The following is a 14,893-nucleotide window of genomic DNA, read 5'->3' as shown; positions in this document are numbered from 1 at the left end:
TCTTTTCTGTGTGCCAATGTCTATCTGGTATTTCTCTGAATACAGTAAGTCCGTCACTCAGTTCCTAGGCCCTCTTCTAGCTAGGTGTAAGGTCACATTGACTTGGCTTCTCACATCTGTCACATGTAAAATAAGTCAGGAAAAACTTCTCAAACTTGAAAGGCATGTGAAGTTTATATTTTGACAGACTCCTGCATCCTGGTTCACTGTGTAGCTAAAGATGACCTTGAGCCTCTGCCCCTCCATCTCCCAAGTGCTAGGATTCACTACATCCGGTTTATATGATGCTCTGCATTGAACCCAGAACTTAGTGTATGTTAGACAAGCACTCTCCATGCCCAGCCTGTTCTGTATGTGTGTGGGAGGCAGCATATGTGTGGACAGAGGCAGGACGGTTTCTTAGACCAACCTCACGAGGAGTGCTGACCTCTTCACAGCCCTGAAGCTCACTAAACTGGTTTGGCCATTGTGCCCCTAGGAAGCCATTCTCCACCTGCCACACCCGGCAGTTTGGAGGCCCTGGAGAATCAATCCCTCAGGTCCTTCTTGTTAGACAAAGGTTTTAGGCACTAAACCACCCCCTGGTCCTTTTTTGTTATTGAAGCACTGGGTGGGGTTGAGTTTAGAGTCTCAGACTTGGGGAAGCAAGAGCTGTATTGTTGAGCTAATGCAGCCACCCTTTTGGGGGGAAGGATAATTGTATGTGAACATACACGTTCATACATTGTGTGTGGCAGTGTGACCCATCTCTGGGTGCCATCTCGTACCCCACCTTTGTGTTTTTTGTTTGAGGCAAGAATCCCTGGCTGGCCTCAAACTCAAAAGATCCTCCTGCCTCTGCCTTCTGGATGCTGGGATTAAAGGTGTGTGCCACCACACCTCATCTGACACGTTTATTTGAAACAGGCTCAAATGTTTAGCTGTTCTAGAATTTGCATTCTAGGCCAGACTGGCCATCTTTCCAAGCCCCCTCCCTTTGTTTTTGAAAGGAGAAATCTAGCCAGTGAGCTCCAGGGTCATCAGTACCCTGCCAGCCCTAGGACTACTGATGCAGGCCACTGTGCCCTGCTTGTACAGCCACGTCAAGGATCTGAACTCAGGTGTTTATGCTTGCATGGCTAGCATTTACACCGTCCCTTTCTAAATCCTGTAGAGCTGTGCAGGCTGGACTGGAATCCCGGTTCTCCTGCTGCCTACTCTCCAGTGAGAGCTCCTAGGCCTGTGCATGAAGATATTTTTAGGATACAGACTCTTGTGGGGTGAAGGAGATACAGTTGTTTGTTGGTTTTGCTTTTTTTTTTTTTGTTTATCCAGCCAGGGTTTTTCTGTATAGCCCTGGCTGTCCTGGATCTCACTCATGAGGTCGCCTGCTTCTGCTTCCCAAGTGCTGGGATTAAAAGTGTGTGCCGTATAGAAGGATGGCCTAGTCGGCCATCACTGGAAGGAGAGGCCCATTGGACTTGCAAACTTTGTATGCCCCAGTATAGGGGAATGCCAGGGCCAGGGGAGTGGGAATGGGTGGGTAGGGAAGTGGGGAGGTATGGGGGACTTTTGGGATAGCATTGGAAATGTAATTGAGGAAAATATGTAATAAAAATATTAAAAATTAAAAAAAAAAGAAAAAAAAAGTGTGTGCCACCGTGGCCTGGTTACTATGTCAAACTCTTCCACCTCCTTCTCTCTCTCCAACCCCCCCCCCTCTCCTTATCTTCTCCCTTTCTCAGACATCTGCTATTTTTGCCTCTCAACTCTGGGTTTAAAATCATTTGCCTCCGGGTGTGTTGGCGCGCGCCTTTAATCCCAGCACTCGGGAGGCAGAGGCAGGCGGATTTCTGAGTTCGAGGCCAGCCTGGTCTACAAAGTGAGTTCCAGGACAGCCAGGGCTACACGGAGAAACTCTGTCTTGGAAAAAAAGAAAAAGAAAAAGAAATCGAACTCAGAAATCCACCTGCCTCTGCCTCCAGAGTGCTGGGATTAAAGGCGTGCGCCACCACAGCCTGGGGGGGTGTGTATTTAAAAAAAAAAAAAGATTGTGAGGTCGAGCGTGGTGGCACACGCCTTTAATCCCAGCACTCCGGAGACAGAGGCAGGTGGATTTCTGAGTTCCAGGCCAGCCTGGTACACAAAATGAGTTCCAAGACAGCCAGGGCTGCTATACGGAGAAACCCTGTCTCGGAAAAAAAAAAAACAAACCCAACCCAAACCAAAAAAATCGATTGTGTATGCATAGAAGCACCTCCTCTGGGAAATAGGATAACAGGTCCTTTTAGGAGGAGCGCCTGTTTTGAGGAAAGTAAAAAAGGTATTCAAAGGAGGTGCATCTTTATTGCTTCCTGACCTGGACAGTAGCTGATATGGAGTTTTCCGAATTCAGTGTGACTTCTGACTTCAGGAAGAAAGGATTATCGAGTTTCTTGATCCTTTCCCTGGGATGGTCCGGTGTTCCTGTTCTCCGAATTGTAGATGGGAAGGAAAACTGTCTTGTAAGCTAGCTATGACTGACAATGTGGGGTACCAACACCTTGTCACCACAACTTTTAGGATCCTCTGATTTGAGTCTGGGGCTGGGTGGTATCCTGAAGGACTTAACTGGGTGTGAAGGAAGGGAGGAAGCCATTGTCGGTGGGAGTTTGAGCGGTAGGTGACGCCTCTAGAAGGGTTGAAAGAGCCTCGAGTTCTCCAGTGCATCCATTATTGTTAGTCCATTCAGTTCTGTGAGGTCTGAGTAGCAGCCAGGGCTTGGAAATCTACAGTAGGAAGAAGCCCATTCAGCAAAGGTAATGCGCGGGAATTTGCAACTTTTCCCGCCTCGGACAGGAGCGTGGCCTCTGACGTAAAGCTCCGCCTCCTTAGTGGGCGGCTCGTGGGCTCCGCCCTCCGCAGGATGATGACGCCTGTGGGACCGGAAGGAACTTGTAGATTTAGCTTGGGTCTCGCCTCCGGGGCGGAGGGAGCGCGGCCTCGTGGGCGCCACTCTTTTCCGCTGCGCGTCGCGCGCGACTTGATGACGACACTGGGCCCGCCCCCGACCCGGGCTGTGCTTTGGTGTTCTTAAGTCGTGCCGCGTGCGCAACGGTAGTGACGCGTTTTACCCGGAGCATGGCGGATACCGGCTTGCGCCGCGTGGTTCCCAGCGACCTTTATCCCCTTGTGCTCAGATTTCTGCGGGATAGCCAACTCTCGGAGGTGGCCAGTAAATTTGCAAAAGCGACCGGCGCTGTAAGTCCTTGGTTTGGTCTGCGGGCCGGGGTGGGACGACTCTCCGAGCTAATCTAGGCCTTGGCGGCTTTAGAAGTTAAGGAGGCGAGGGCTGGGGTCTGTCAGTCCGTTGTCTGCCCAGCCTCTCTGCGGACCTTCCTCAGGCTGGAGGTCTCGGTGTCTCCTTCCACTATGTCTGACTAGCTCCGAGTATTACGGCTTTTACTTGGTGAGTTTTTGCAGCGGTGACAGGCATGGGTCCCTCGTGACCCAGGACATGTGGCCCTAGATCCCTCCGGGAGCATTGGGTTGGCGGTGCGTGGTTCTTCCGAACTTTTTGACTTACCCTTGATTGCAGTTTTACCTGAGACTCAAAGATACGTTTTTAGTAATGAAGGCTTGGATTTTATTTATACACTTGTTCATTTTTACAAAAGACGATGAGTGAGTGCAGGGATAAATTGCGAAGTAATGATAGCTAGGACTTCATATTGTATTTACTTATTTTTTTAAAAAGAAGAAAATGAATGAGTGCCGTGATAGGGTGGCTTTCAGTATACTCTAGGAGGTGTGAGCGTCCGCCTGTGTCATGTTGGCACTGAGCTTGGAGCTCCAGGTAGTGATGTTAGGCCAGGCTCTGCGGCTTTCTGCATGTATGATCCCGGCAGCCTTTTGTTTGAGACAAAGTTTATGTAGTCCTTGTGTAGTGGAGGATGGATATGAACTTCGGTACCTCTTGTCACAGCCTCCTCATGCTAATGCGTGCCTGAACATTGCAGGATGCCATGTGTAGTCCCTACTGCCCTGCAGCACACTTTGTATACCATACTGGCCTTGAACTCAGCTCAGTCTGTCTACCAAGTGCTGGGATTAAAGGTGTATATCACCACGCTCAGCCCAATTTACAGCTTTTGAGTGAATGAGACTCCCTGAGAGAAAAATGCACAGAGTAGTAACCCCATTGTAGGCACACGAGAACTTGGGATGAGTGACAACTGTTATGTAAGAGCAAAATAAAAATGTTTAGTCGGCACCTTAAGAAAAGCTATAGCGGGGGCTGGAGAGATGGCTCAGCAGTTAAGAGCACTGACTGCTCTTCCAGAGGTCCTGAGTTCAATTCCCAGCAACCACATGGTGGCTCACAACCATCTGTAATGGGATCAGATGCCCTTTCTTCTAGTGTGTCTGAAGACAGCAAAGATGTACTCACATAAATAAGGGGAAAAAAAAATGAAAGAAAAGCTGTAGTGTTCATGGAAACACCTTGGAAAGCTGTAGACCTGTGTAGGCCTTTGATCCTGGGACTCTTGGGTTACAGGCCACCAGATCTTTTGAGATGGGTTACTTCTTTGTAGCCAAATACAACAAGGGGATTTTTCTTGCCACAAAAGGAAAGATCAGGTCAGTCTCATACTAAGGGAGTTCTTTCAGCCGGGGCAGCCTGACATGTGACCTGGTAATACATCATCCTCCCCGCCCCCCCAACCCCATCCGCTCTGAATTGATCGATCCTCAAGCCAGTGCCTGCTATTACTCTTCTTCCCTTCCTCCTATTAGGGTTTCTCTGTGTAGCCCTGGCTGTCCTGGAACTTACTCTGTAGACCAGGCTGGCCTTGAACTCGCCTGCCTCTGCCTTCCAAGTGATAGGATTAAAGGTGTACACCACCACTGCTTGGCACCCTCCCTCCCTCCTTAAGGCAGGGTCTCTATATGTTGTTCTGGCTGTCCTTGAACTCACTATGTAGACCAAGCTGGCTTAAACTCAGATCTGCTTGCCTCTCCTTCCCTCGTGCTAGAGATAAAGGCGTGCGCCACCGTACCTAGCACCTTTGTTTGCTTGCAGTTTATTCTGCACATTTGTGTTTTGCCTGCATGTCTGTCTGAGAGCTGCCATGTGAGTACTGGGAGTTGAACCTGGGTCTTCCTTCTGAAGAAGTAGACAGTGCTCTTAACCACTGAGCCACCTATCCAGCCCTGCCTTTCTGCCTTTAAAAGTCATTTAATTAGGAAAAAAAAAGTGAACAGTTAGAAATTATGAGGCCAGAGATGTCAGAAGCTCTGTCTCTAGAGTTAACAGGTACTTTTGCGTCTCCTGTTCTGGGTGCTGGTAATGACCTCAGCTCCTCTGGAAGAGTCACACGCTCTCTCAACGACTTAGCTGTCTCTCCAGCCCTCAGCTGACACTCGGTTATTAATTGTTGCAACTTTTCTAAGACTTTGAAAAATATGGAAAGGCACAGGGATATGCTATAAAGTGTTGGTTCTTTTTGTTTTGTTTTGGTTTTGGTTTTTCGAGACAGTGTTTCCCTTTATAGCCTTGGCTGTCCTGGAACTCACTCTGTAGACCAGGCTGGCCTCGAACTCAGAAATCCACCTGCTTGTCCTGGAACTCTGTATGTAGTCCAGGTGGGCCTTGAACTCACTGATCTGCCAGCCTCTTTCTTTGAAGTGCTGGGACCATGCCTGGCAGACAGATTACATTTGATCAAGGAGTAACAGAATCTGACCCAGAGGAGCATACTGCTTCCTTAGCCATGCCTCCTTTCTTACAGACACAGCAGGACGCCAATGCCTCATCCCTCTTGGACATCTATAGCTTCTGGCTCAAGTAAGCTTTCCCTGGTGCACTTGGGCTGGGTTCTCCCCTAGGTGGGCTGGGATGGGCTGTGTTCCTTAGTTTGAGAAGGTCCTGATCCCTCAGAGGTCAGCCTACTCTGCATCAGCAGGTCCACCAAAGCCCCAAAGGTGAAGTTACAGTCAAATGGACCAGTGACCAAGAAGGCTAAGAAAGAGACTTCATCCAGTGACAGCAGTGAGGACAGCAGCGAGGACGAGGACAAAGCCCAGGGACTTCCCACACAGAAGGCTGGTAAGACTGTGTGAGGGGTAGGGGAGAAGGGGAGGGGAGACTGCCTGGCACCTGCCTGAGGGTGACTTCTCATGGGTACCTACACTACTTCTACTCAGCGGCACCTGTCAAGCGAGCAAGTGTGCCTCAGCATGCTGGGAAGGCAGCAGCCAAAGCTTCAGAGAGCAGCAGTAGTGAAGAATCCAGTGAGGAAGAGGAAGAGGACAAAAAGAAAAAGCCTGTCCAGGTTTGTAGCCTTGATTGTAAGGAGGGCCTCAGAGGAGTAGTGAAGAAATGAAACACGGTCGGCGGTGGGGGCTGCTCTACATTGCATGAATTCTGGGGATGTGGAAGGGGGGGGGGGGCCTGAAGTTGAGGTCTCTTGGATGATGTGATTCAAGTGTAGACAGGCTTCTCCTCTACCCAGGGACTTCGTGTTCTCTCAGGATTCTGTGCAGGGCCCAGACAATACAAGTGTTTTCCTGGGAGCTGTTGATATTAGGAACTGTTTTATCAAGCAGTTGGACTCGGTTTCGATATTCATATATTGTATCTTTGAGTTTTTCTTGCCCTTTCAGTGGACTCCTAAAAGGATAAAGCTTCCAGGCCAGCCTGATCTACAGAGCAAGTTCTAGGACAGCCCAGGCTGTCTCAAAAAGGAAAACAACAACAACAACAAAAAAAGCATTTTAGGGTCTTTAGAGCACTCAGCTCTTGCTCATTGTCTTATGTGTGTTTTGTTTGAGACAGAGTTTCTCTGTGCAGCACTGGCTGCCCTGGAACTTTTGTGTTGAGCAGGCTGGCCTTAGACTCAGTTCTTTTCCTCCCACATGCTGGGATTACAGGCGTTTGCCACCATCTTTGTTCTCTTGTTTTAGCAGAAGGCAGCTAAGCCACAAGCCAAAGCAGTCACACCTCCTGCGAAGAAGGCAGAGAGCTCTGATTCGGAGTCGGACTCGGACTCCAGCTCAGAGGAAGAAACACCACAGACCCAGAAGCCAAAGGCAGCTGCGGCAGCTAAAGCTCAGACTAAAGCTGTAGCCAAACCAGGTATGGTTGCTGAGCTGCAGAACTCATCACTTCCCCTTAGCCAGGCATGGCTGTCGAAGCCTGTGATCCCTGCCCTACCCTGATGGGTGAGACAGAACTAAACCATACGCCTGGGATTTGTTTGAAACAGGGTTTTGCTAGCCCTTGGCTGTCCTGGATCTCCCAGGCTGGCCTCAAACTCAGAGATCCACTCACCTCTCCACGAACACCTTTGCCTCCCAAACTGCTGGGATTAAAGGCATTTGTGCACCACCATGCCCAGCTAAGCCTGGAAAGTTTCCCCAGACCCTGTCTCAAAGTTTTAGGGGGAAAAGTAAGGCCGTGGATATACAAGGACATCCATTCTGTTTTTGTTTTTTCGAGACAGGGTTTCTCTGTGTAGCCCTGGCTGTCCTGGAACTTACTCTGTAGACCAGGCTGGCCTCGAACTCAGAAATCCGCCTGCCTCTCTGCCTCCCAAGTGCTGAGATTAAAGGCGTTTGTCTTTTTTTTTTTTTTTTTTTTTTTTTTTTGGAAGTTTCCCAACTTGTTTAGTATTGCTTTTGTTTCTCAGGTATACCAGCGAAAGCACAGCCTAAGGTAGCCAATGGTAAAGCAGCCGCCAATGGTAAAGCAGCCGCCAGCAGCAGCAGCAGTAGTAGTAGCAGCAGCAGCGATGACTCAGAGGAAGAGAAGAAGGCAGCTGCACCTCCCAAGAAGGTTAGGGCTGTAACTTTGTAGCAGGGATGCAATTAAGGGGCTTCAGGGGGTATGTGTTTCCTCTGTCAGGATTGTTTGGGAAGGTGTTTTCCTCTAATGTTAATTTTCTCTCCAATGAAGACTGCACCAAAAAAGCCAGTCGTGGCCAAGGCACCAGTGAAAGTAGCAGCCACCCCTACCCAGAAGAGTTCTAGCAGTGAGGAGTCTTCCAGCGAGGAGGAGGAGGAGCAGAAAAAACCCATAAAGAAAAAAGCAGGTGATTGGACAGGGGCATCGGTGTCTATAAACTGAGTCCTAGTGCACACACAGCAACTAGCTGCTTTCAGAAGAACAGGAGGGAAGGAAGCCACAGTACCTCATGCAACATAGACACAGAAGTGAGCCACTGTTGGAAATGACATTCTGCAGAAAAGGAGTATGCCCGTTCCCGATAGGCAGAGTCAGAGAACTTAAGTCCTTCCTTTCTTTACTGATGCTAGCGATTAAGCCCAGGGTTTGGTGCATGCTCGGCAGGTTCTGGCCTGAGGAGATGCATCCTCGGGCCCAGTGTGTATTTGTCTCTTACTGAGAAACATGGTCTTACGACTGTCGGCGAACTTACTTTGTATACCTGGCTGGGTTTGAACTCAGATCTATATGCTTCTGCTTCTCTCTGAGAGCTGGGATTAAAGGGGAATACCACCCCCAGGCCTATTTTATTTTATTGCTTATTTAAAATATTTTCCCTCTGTATCTCATGGCCTCAAATTCACAGCAGTCTTCCTACTTAGTCTGATGAGTTTCAGAATTATAGGTGTGAACCACAGTATCTCCGAAATGTGTGTTTCAAAACTTTTAACAGGTCCCTACAGTTCAGTTCCACCACCCTCTGTTCCTTTACCAAAGAAGTCCCCGGGAGCCCAAACTCCCAAGAAAGCTGCTGCGCAGACTCAGCCTGCAGACAGCAGTGACGACAGCAGTGACGATTCTGGTGAGTCACGGGGAAGGATGAGGAAAAGGAGAGAGACGCTGTATCTGTGTTGTGACTGAGGAAAGAGGAAATACTGCAGGCATTGTTACACTCTTCCAGTGCCGCCCTGGTTGGCTTGCATTTCTGGACCCATCCTAATGTCACAATTTCTCCTCAGATTCAAGTTCTGAGGAAGAGAAAAAACCTCCAGCTAAGACGGTCGTCTCTAAGACACCTGCCAAAGCAGCTCCAGTGAAGAAGAAAGCAGAAAGCTCTTCAGACAGCTCGGGTAATGCTGCCCAGAGCTTTGGGCTGCTGGGGTACTCACTGCCTTGGGCTGCTCTTACAGGGCTCCCCTGAGTTTGATTTGGGGAGCTGTTCATTCTGTCTCCTCTCTCTAGATTCTGACAGTTCTGAGGATGAAGCTCCTGCCAAGCCAGTCAGTACAACCAAGAGTCCCTTAAGTAAGCCAGCTGTCATTCCCAAGCCATCTGCAGCAAAGGCAGTGACAACTCCTAAGCAACCTGCAGGCAATAGCCAGAAACCTCAGAGCAGGAAGGCTGACAGCACCTCCAGTGAGGAGGAAAGCAGCTCCAGTGAGGAGGAGGAGGAGGCCACCAAGAAAAGTGCCACAACCCCCAAGGCCAAGGTGACCGCTAAAGCAGCACCCACTAAAGCAGCACCCGGCAAACAGGCCCCTCAGGCTGCTGGGGACAGCAGCTCTGACTCAGAGAGTTCCAGCAGTGAAGAGGAGAAGACTGCTAAGCCCCCAGCTAAGAAGAAGGCAGCAGGTGGAGCCGTTTCTACACCAGCCCCTGGGAAGAAAGCAGAGGCTGAGAGCAGCAGCAGCAGCAGCAGCTCCAGCTCCAGTGAAGATTCCAGTGAAGAAGAGAAAAAGAAGCCCAAAGCTACTACCCCTAAAATACAGGCAAGCAAGGCCAATGGCACTCCAGCTTCTCTGAATGGAAAAGCAGCCAAGGAAAGTGAGGAGGAGGAAACAGGAGAGAAGAAAAAGGCAGCTGGGACCAAGCCAGGCATGTATCTGTGGAGTCATCCCATCCCCTGGGTTTTGTCTGTAGTCCTGGGATGTCCTCAGGGAGGGAGGTGGACAGGGAGACAGTTATCTCCTGAGTGCTGGTGGAGCTTCCCGGGAGGCCTGGCTCCTGAGTCTGGCTTTTTTTTTGTAGGTTCAGGCAAAAAACGGAAGCAGAATGAGAGCGCAGATGAAGCAACAACTCCTCAAGCTAAGAAAGCTAAGCTCCAGACCCCCAATACGTTTCCAAAAAGGAAGAAGGCACGTTGGCTACGTTGTCCTTTAGACTCCTGAGACCATTGACTGCTCAGTCTAGCCTGATAGCGCATGCTTTTAAGATGAGCTGTTAGATCACCAATTTAACGTTTACTTCCTTCTTCTCTAGGGAGAAAGAAGGGCGTCTTCCCCTTTCCGAAGGGTGAGGGAGGAGGAGATTGAGGTGGACTCTCGAGTGGCAGACAATTCCTTTGATGCCAAGGTGAGAGCTGTTTGCCACCCTTGGGACCCTGGAGGGAAGGTCAGTTTTTTTGGTTCAGGTTGCTGGAACCTCATGGATTCAGACTGCTTTGAAGGGGCAATAAAGAAGGTGGCAGGGCATTGGATTGTCTTCTGTGTAATAACCTCTTTTTTTTTTTTTTTTTACCAGCGAGGTGCAGCTGGAGACTGGGGGGAGCGAGCCAATCAGGTTCTGAAGTTCACCAAAGGCAAGTCCTTCCGGCATGAAAAAACGAAGAAGAAGCGAGGCAGCTACCGGGGAGGCTCCATCTCTGTCCAGGTCAATTCCGTCAAATTCGACAGCGAGTGACATGTGGTCATCTTTGGCAAAGGAAGGGTGATGTTGGGAGACTGGCACTCAACTCCAGTGGGCCCAGAAACTCCGTGTTAGGAGACAGTTGTGACAAGGACAGTGTGGAGCAGGTCCTGAGGTGTGTCAGCCTGCAGTCCTCTCAGGCTCCTTTTTCTGGACAGTATGGGTTTTGAGCCCTGAATATCAAGGACAAAAAGGATTTTTTTAAAAAGAAACCCATTCAGTTGTCAATTGCCTTCCTGTTCTGTGGGTCTTCATACTGAAAGATTTGTATATTTTATATTAAATCATGTCATACAGATTTTTGTTGTGGTTTTCAGAGATGACTTCCACAGATTAAAGTCTTAGCTGTTGCCTAAGGCAAAGCAAAACGTCACGTGGTGATAATTTTCCCTGCTGGAGGATTCTCTATGTGAGAGCCCTGCTGGGCAGTGACATAAGTCTTGTGATGATTGTCTGCTAAGCATACTCTGTGCTCATCTTCATCCACTGGGCTCGGCACCAAGCTTCCAGAAGCCAGCGTGGATCTACCAACTTTGGGGGATAAAATTACCGTTCTTGGTGCAGTATCCTACTAATTGGCAGGCAGGATTCTCGAGTGTGTGAATGCCGTGCAGCTGTTACTGCTACATGTTTACAGTACTTTTAGTTTTAATTTCGAAGTAAGCTTTTCTGACAGACATTTGCAACAATTTGACTGTTGTATATTGACAAGTTCATGGATGTATTTGATTCTTTTTAACATCAAGGACAGGCTGGTAAGTACCTGCATGGTTGAGTCACTGGTCAAGGAAATGGAGATGACCTATGAACCCTGGTGTGAAGTAGGTACACTGGATCTCTCCTGGGCACCTGGAGCAGCAGCAGGAGACAGCACAGGGAGGCGGGAGGGCTCTGAGCAGGACCATTTTGTCTTGAAGTCGGTACACAGGAATAATTATGTCCTGTTCAAGTTGGTCCCCTGGACTCACTATTAGTACCTTGACTATGTTACTGATACAGACTAGCCAGGAGGCAGGGAGGCATAGCTGGGTGATAGTGTGCTTGCTTAGCATTCATAGATCAAGTGTGATCTCTATCACCGCAGGAAGTAAAGAGCAGAGAGATTCCTGGGCCAAGGGAGTGGATTATAAAGCTGTAGGATGTGACCATTGGCAGTGAGGGAAGGGGTGGGAAGAGCACATGGCTAGCCCGGTGAGAAACGGGTACCATGCATTGCCTTCCTTGTTTGGTTTCCACGCTCACCTGGTAACCTGCTAAAAGCTGTGGCAGCTCCTTGAGGAAGGCTGCATGGTCAGAGTTCTGTGTCTTACCACAAAACAATAAAGTGAATGGTTCGTAATGTGTTCAGAGTTACGCTTTTGTGCACGTAAGGCCTCGTAGCTCTGTATGCAAAGGAGCAAGTAGGGGCCTGGGGCTGAGACCTGCTTGAGTTCCCTGTAGAGGCTCTCAGCTTGCCAGTTTTCAACCTCACTTCCTTTTCTGGACTCAAACCTCTACCCCACCCTCTTTTTTTTTTTTTTCTTCGTATTTTAGAGATGGTGTCTGCCATGCTTAGCTCTTTTTCAGGCTTTAGTTGAGCTAATGACCTGTAAGCCAAAACTAGCTCTGCTACTTGTGTTTGTATCATCTGGGGGCTAAAAAATGATTTTTACATTGAAATGCCTTATTTTATCCAGGTGTGGTGGCCCACGCCTCTAATCCCAGCACTTGGGGAAGGCAGAGGCAGGAGGATCTCTTGAGTTTAGAGGCCAGTCTAGTCTACAAAGCCTGAACAGGGTTTCTCTATGTAGTACTCCCTCACTCTGTCCAGGAACTCACTCTGTAGACCAGGCTGTCAGAAATCCGCTTGCCTCGGTCTCCCCAATGCTGGGATTAAAGGCGTATGGCACCGCGCCCGGCCAGGCTAGCCTTAAATTCAAGAGACCTGTTTACCTAGTACTGGGATTAAAGGCTTGTACTGCATTGTGTAGCACGTTTTTTTTCTTAAAAAGAACCTTTTTAAAATTATACTTATTTGGGATGGAGTTAAAAGCTCAGCAGTTAAAAAGCACATGCTGCTTTCGAAGCGCATGCGTATTAACATGCATGCAGGCAAACACTCGGTGAGTAGGGGGATAACATCATGGGACGCTTGTGGTTAGAGGACAAACTTAGGAATCGGGTCTCTTTACCAGGTGGGTCCTTGTTAGTACACTCAGGACCTCCGGCTTAGTGGCCCTACTTTTATTTTAAAGACAAGGATCTCAAGTTTTTGTTTTTTTTTTTGGTTTTTCGAGACAGGGTTTCTCTGTATAGCCCTGGCAGTCCTGGAACTCACTTTGTAGACCAGGCTGGCCTCGAACTCAGAAATCCGCCTGCCTCTGCCTCCGGAGTGCTGGGATTAAAGGCGTGCGCCACCACGCCCGGCTCGGATCTCAAGTTTTTAAAGACAAGTTTTTAATTCCAGCCCTCTTAGGAACCTGCTTTAACTTCTGCAGTTATTGAAGAGGCCAGGAGGTGGCGCTCTTACCCCCTGCATATGAAGCCTGTTCCTGCTGTGAGCTTTTAAATACAGATGTAAGGCCCTCAGCTGAGGTTCTCTGGTTGTGGTGGGTATTGAAAGGAGACCTCTGCCATATGTGGTCGCCTGATACCTGAAAGTCAACTGCAAGCAATATGATTTGTAGAAGCCAGGGTTTTTCATGGTATCCTGTGGCCCATCCAAGTAAAGCTGTAAAGAGGGAGTAATGGTTGCCGTTAGTGGTTGGGGAAGTTGTGTTTTAAGAAATGAGAGAGCAAAGCCGGGCAGTGGTAGCGCACGCCTTTAATCCCAGCACTTGGGAGGCAGAGGCAGGCAGATTTCTGAGTTCGAGGCCAGCCTGGTCTACAGAGTGAGTTCCAGGACAGCCAGGGCTACACAGAGAAACCCTGTCTCGAAACCCCCCCCCCCAAAAAAAAAAAAGAGAGCGAGCAGGGGTTGGAGAGATGGCTCAGCAGTTAAGAGCACTGACTGCTCTTCCAGAGGTCTTGAGTTCAATTTCCAGCAACCATGTGGCCCATTTCTGGTGTGTCTGTGTGGTCCTGCCTACCCCAGAACTCACTCTGTAAACCAGTCTGTCCTTGAACTCAGAGATTCAACTGCTTCTGCCTCCCAAGTGCTGGGATCAAAGGTGTGTGCATCACTGCCTGGCTTTTGTTTTCTTTTGTATTTTTTTGAACTTTTTAAAACTTTCTACCTCTTTAATTTTTTGTTTTGTCTTTAAGACTATTTTAGGGGCTAGAGAAACCCTGTCTTGAAAAAAAAAAAAGACAAGAAAAATAGATATATACAACATAGATACATTTGAAAATAAATAAAAAATCAAGCTGGAGGCAGTGGATGGGGTGGCCTTGCCTTTTAACCCAGCACTCAGTTGGCAGAGGCAGATGATCTCTGAGCTTCAGGCTAGCCTGGTCTACAAGGTGAGGAGTTCCAGTTCAGCCAGGGATATAATCCCTGATAACTATATTTTTAAAAACGTCTACTTCGTACACATTGGACGTGCTGATGACTAAGTGGTCAGGGTCTCGGGAGGGTTGTATGGGACAGCTAACATGGTGAGGACAGCTTTGTTCTGCCCTTTGCTGTAGCGGTAAGTACACGTTCCTAATGTTGGGGATACCCACCTCTGCTGCTGTCACAATTCCAAGGACAGTTGGGTCTTGACATGGAGCCAGAAGCCAGGGAGCCCAGCCAGTGGTGGCGTGTACCCAAGCTTCCTCCCTGGACAGTAAGTCATTGTTTCTCTTAGATGTATTTCTATTTCTGGAAGCAATGGAATGTGCACCTCTTGGAATCAGGAGCTAGCATTCAATACTTTTCCTTGGGGCACGGAAATGCCAAGGTGTGTGATAGGGTTAACCTTGAAGGCCAGTTTGATGGGATCTGAAATCAAATGAGAGATATGCCTCAGGTCTGTGAGGCATATCTCTTTTCCAGAATGGATTAGCTGGGAGAAATAAACCCTTCTCCAGGGAAGGCAGACTACCAGAGGGGAGAGGCCCTCTCTCTGAGAGGGTACCACCTTATAAGCACAGATACAAAGCCATCTGAGGGAAAGCAGGGTTGTCCACGGGCTGTGCTTTCGCTGGTGGGTGTGTTCATCTCTGCAGCTATTGTTACCTTTGTGGACATGAGACCTGCAGCGCCAGCTTGGGTCTACGGAGGCATCAGTTTAGGAACTTTAGCACCCTGTGGACTGTGTTATTGGACTCCCTAGTCCCTATCGTGTATGCCACCCTAGTTAATGCCCCTCTAGCGCTTGTTTTTTTTGTTTGTTTGTTTTG

The 14,893-nt window shown here is 48.8% G+C and overlaps 1 protein-coding gene across 6 annotated transcripts; it reads left to right on the top strand.

Annotated features, from left to right (window-relative positions):
- The first annotated feature begins 3,025 nt into the window (after positions 1-3,025).
- Positions 3,026-10,886, top strand: Nolc1 (nucleolar and coiled-body phosphoprotein 1). Of its 6 annotated transcripts, none has more exons than XM_021152134.3 (13): positions 3,026-3,219; positions 5,751-5,806; positions 5,925-6,067; positions 6,166-6,293; positions 6,928-7,096; positions 7,650-7,795; positions 7,916-8,051; positions 8,637-8,765; positions 8,923-9,033; positions 9,146-9,778; positions 9,932-10,038; positions 10,163-10,255; positions 10,424-10,886. In XM_021152134.3, exons 1-13 carry the CDS (start codon positions 3,100-3,102, stop codon positions 10,580-10,582), a joined length of 2,130 nt encoding a protein of 709 aa, XP_021007793.1. In that variant the 5' UTR covers positions 3,026-3,099; the 3' UTR covers positions 10,583-10,886. The 6 variants fall into 6 exon arrangements, with proteins under 6 accessions (XP_021007793.1, XP_021007791.1, XP_085690047.1 ...); XM_021152132.3 differs by having other exon boundaries at positions 6,925-7,096; XM_085833921.1 differs by having other exon boundaries at positions 6,925-7,096; positions 9,932-10,042; positions 10,167-10,255.
- The last annotated feature ends 4,007 nt before the right edge of the window (positions 10,887-14,893 follow it).

This window comes from Mus caroli, unplaced genomic scaffold (assembly GCF_978045245.1).
Source record: "Mus caroli unplaced genomic scaffold, Mus_caroli_1 scaffold_20, whole genome shotgun sequence".
Taxonomy (NCBI): Eukaryota; Metazoa; Chordata; class Mammalia; order Rodentia; family Muridae; genus Mus; species Mus caroli.
This window is presented reverse-complemented; position numbering and strand designations above follow the sequence as displayed.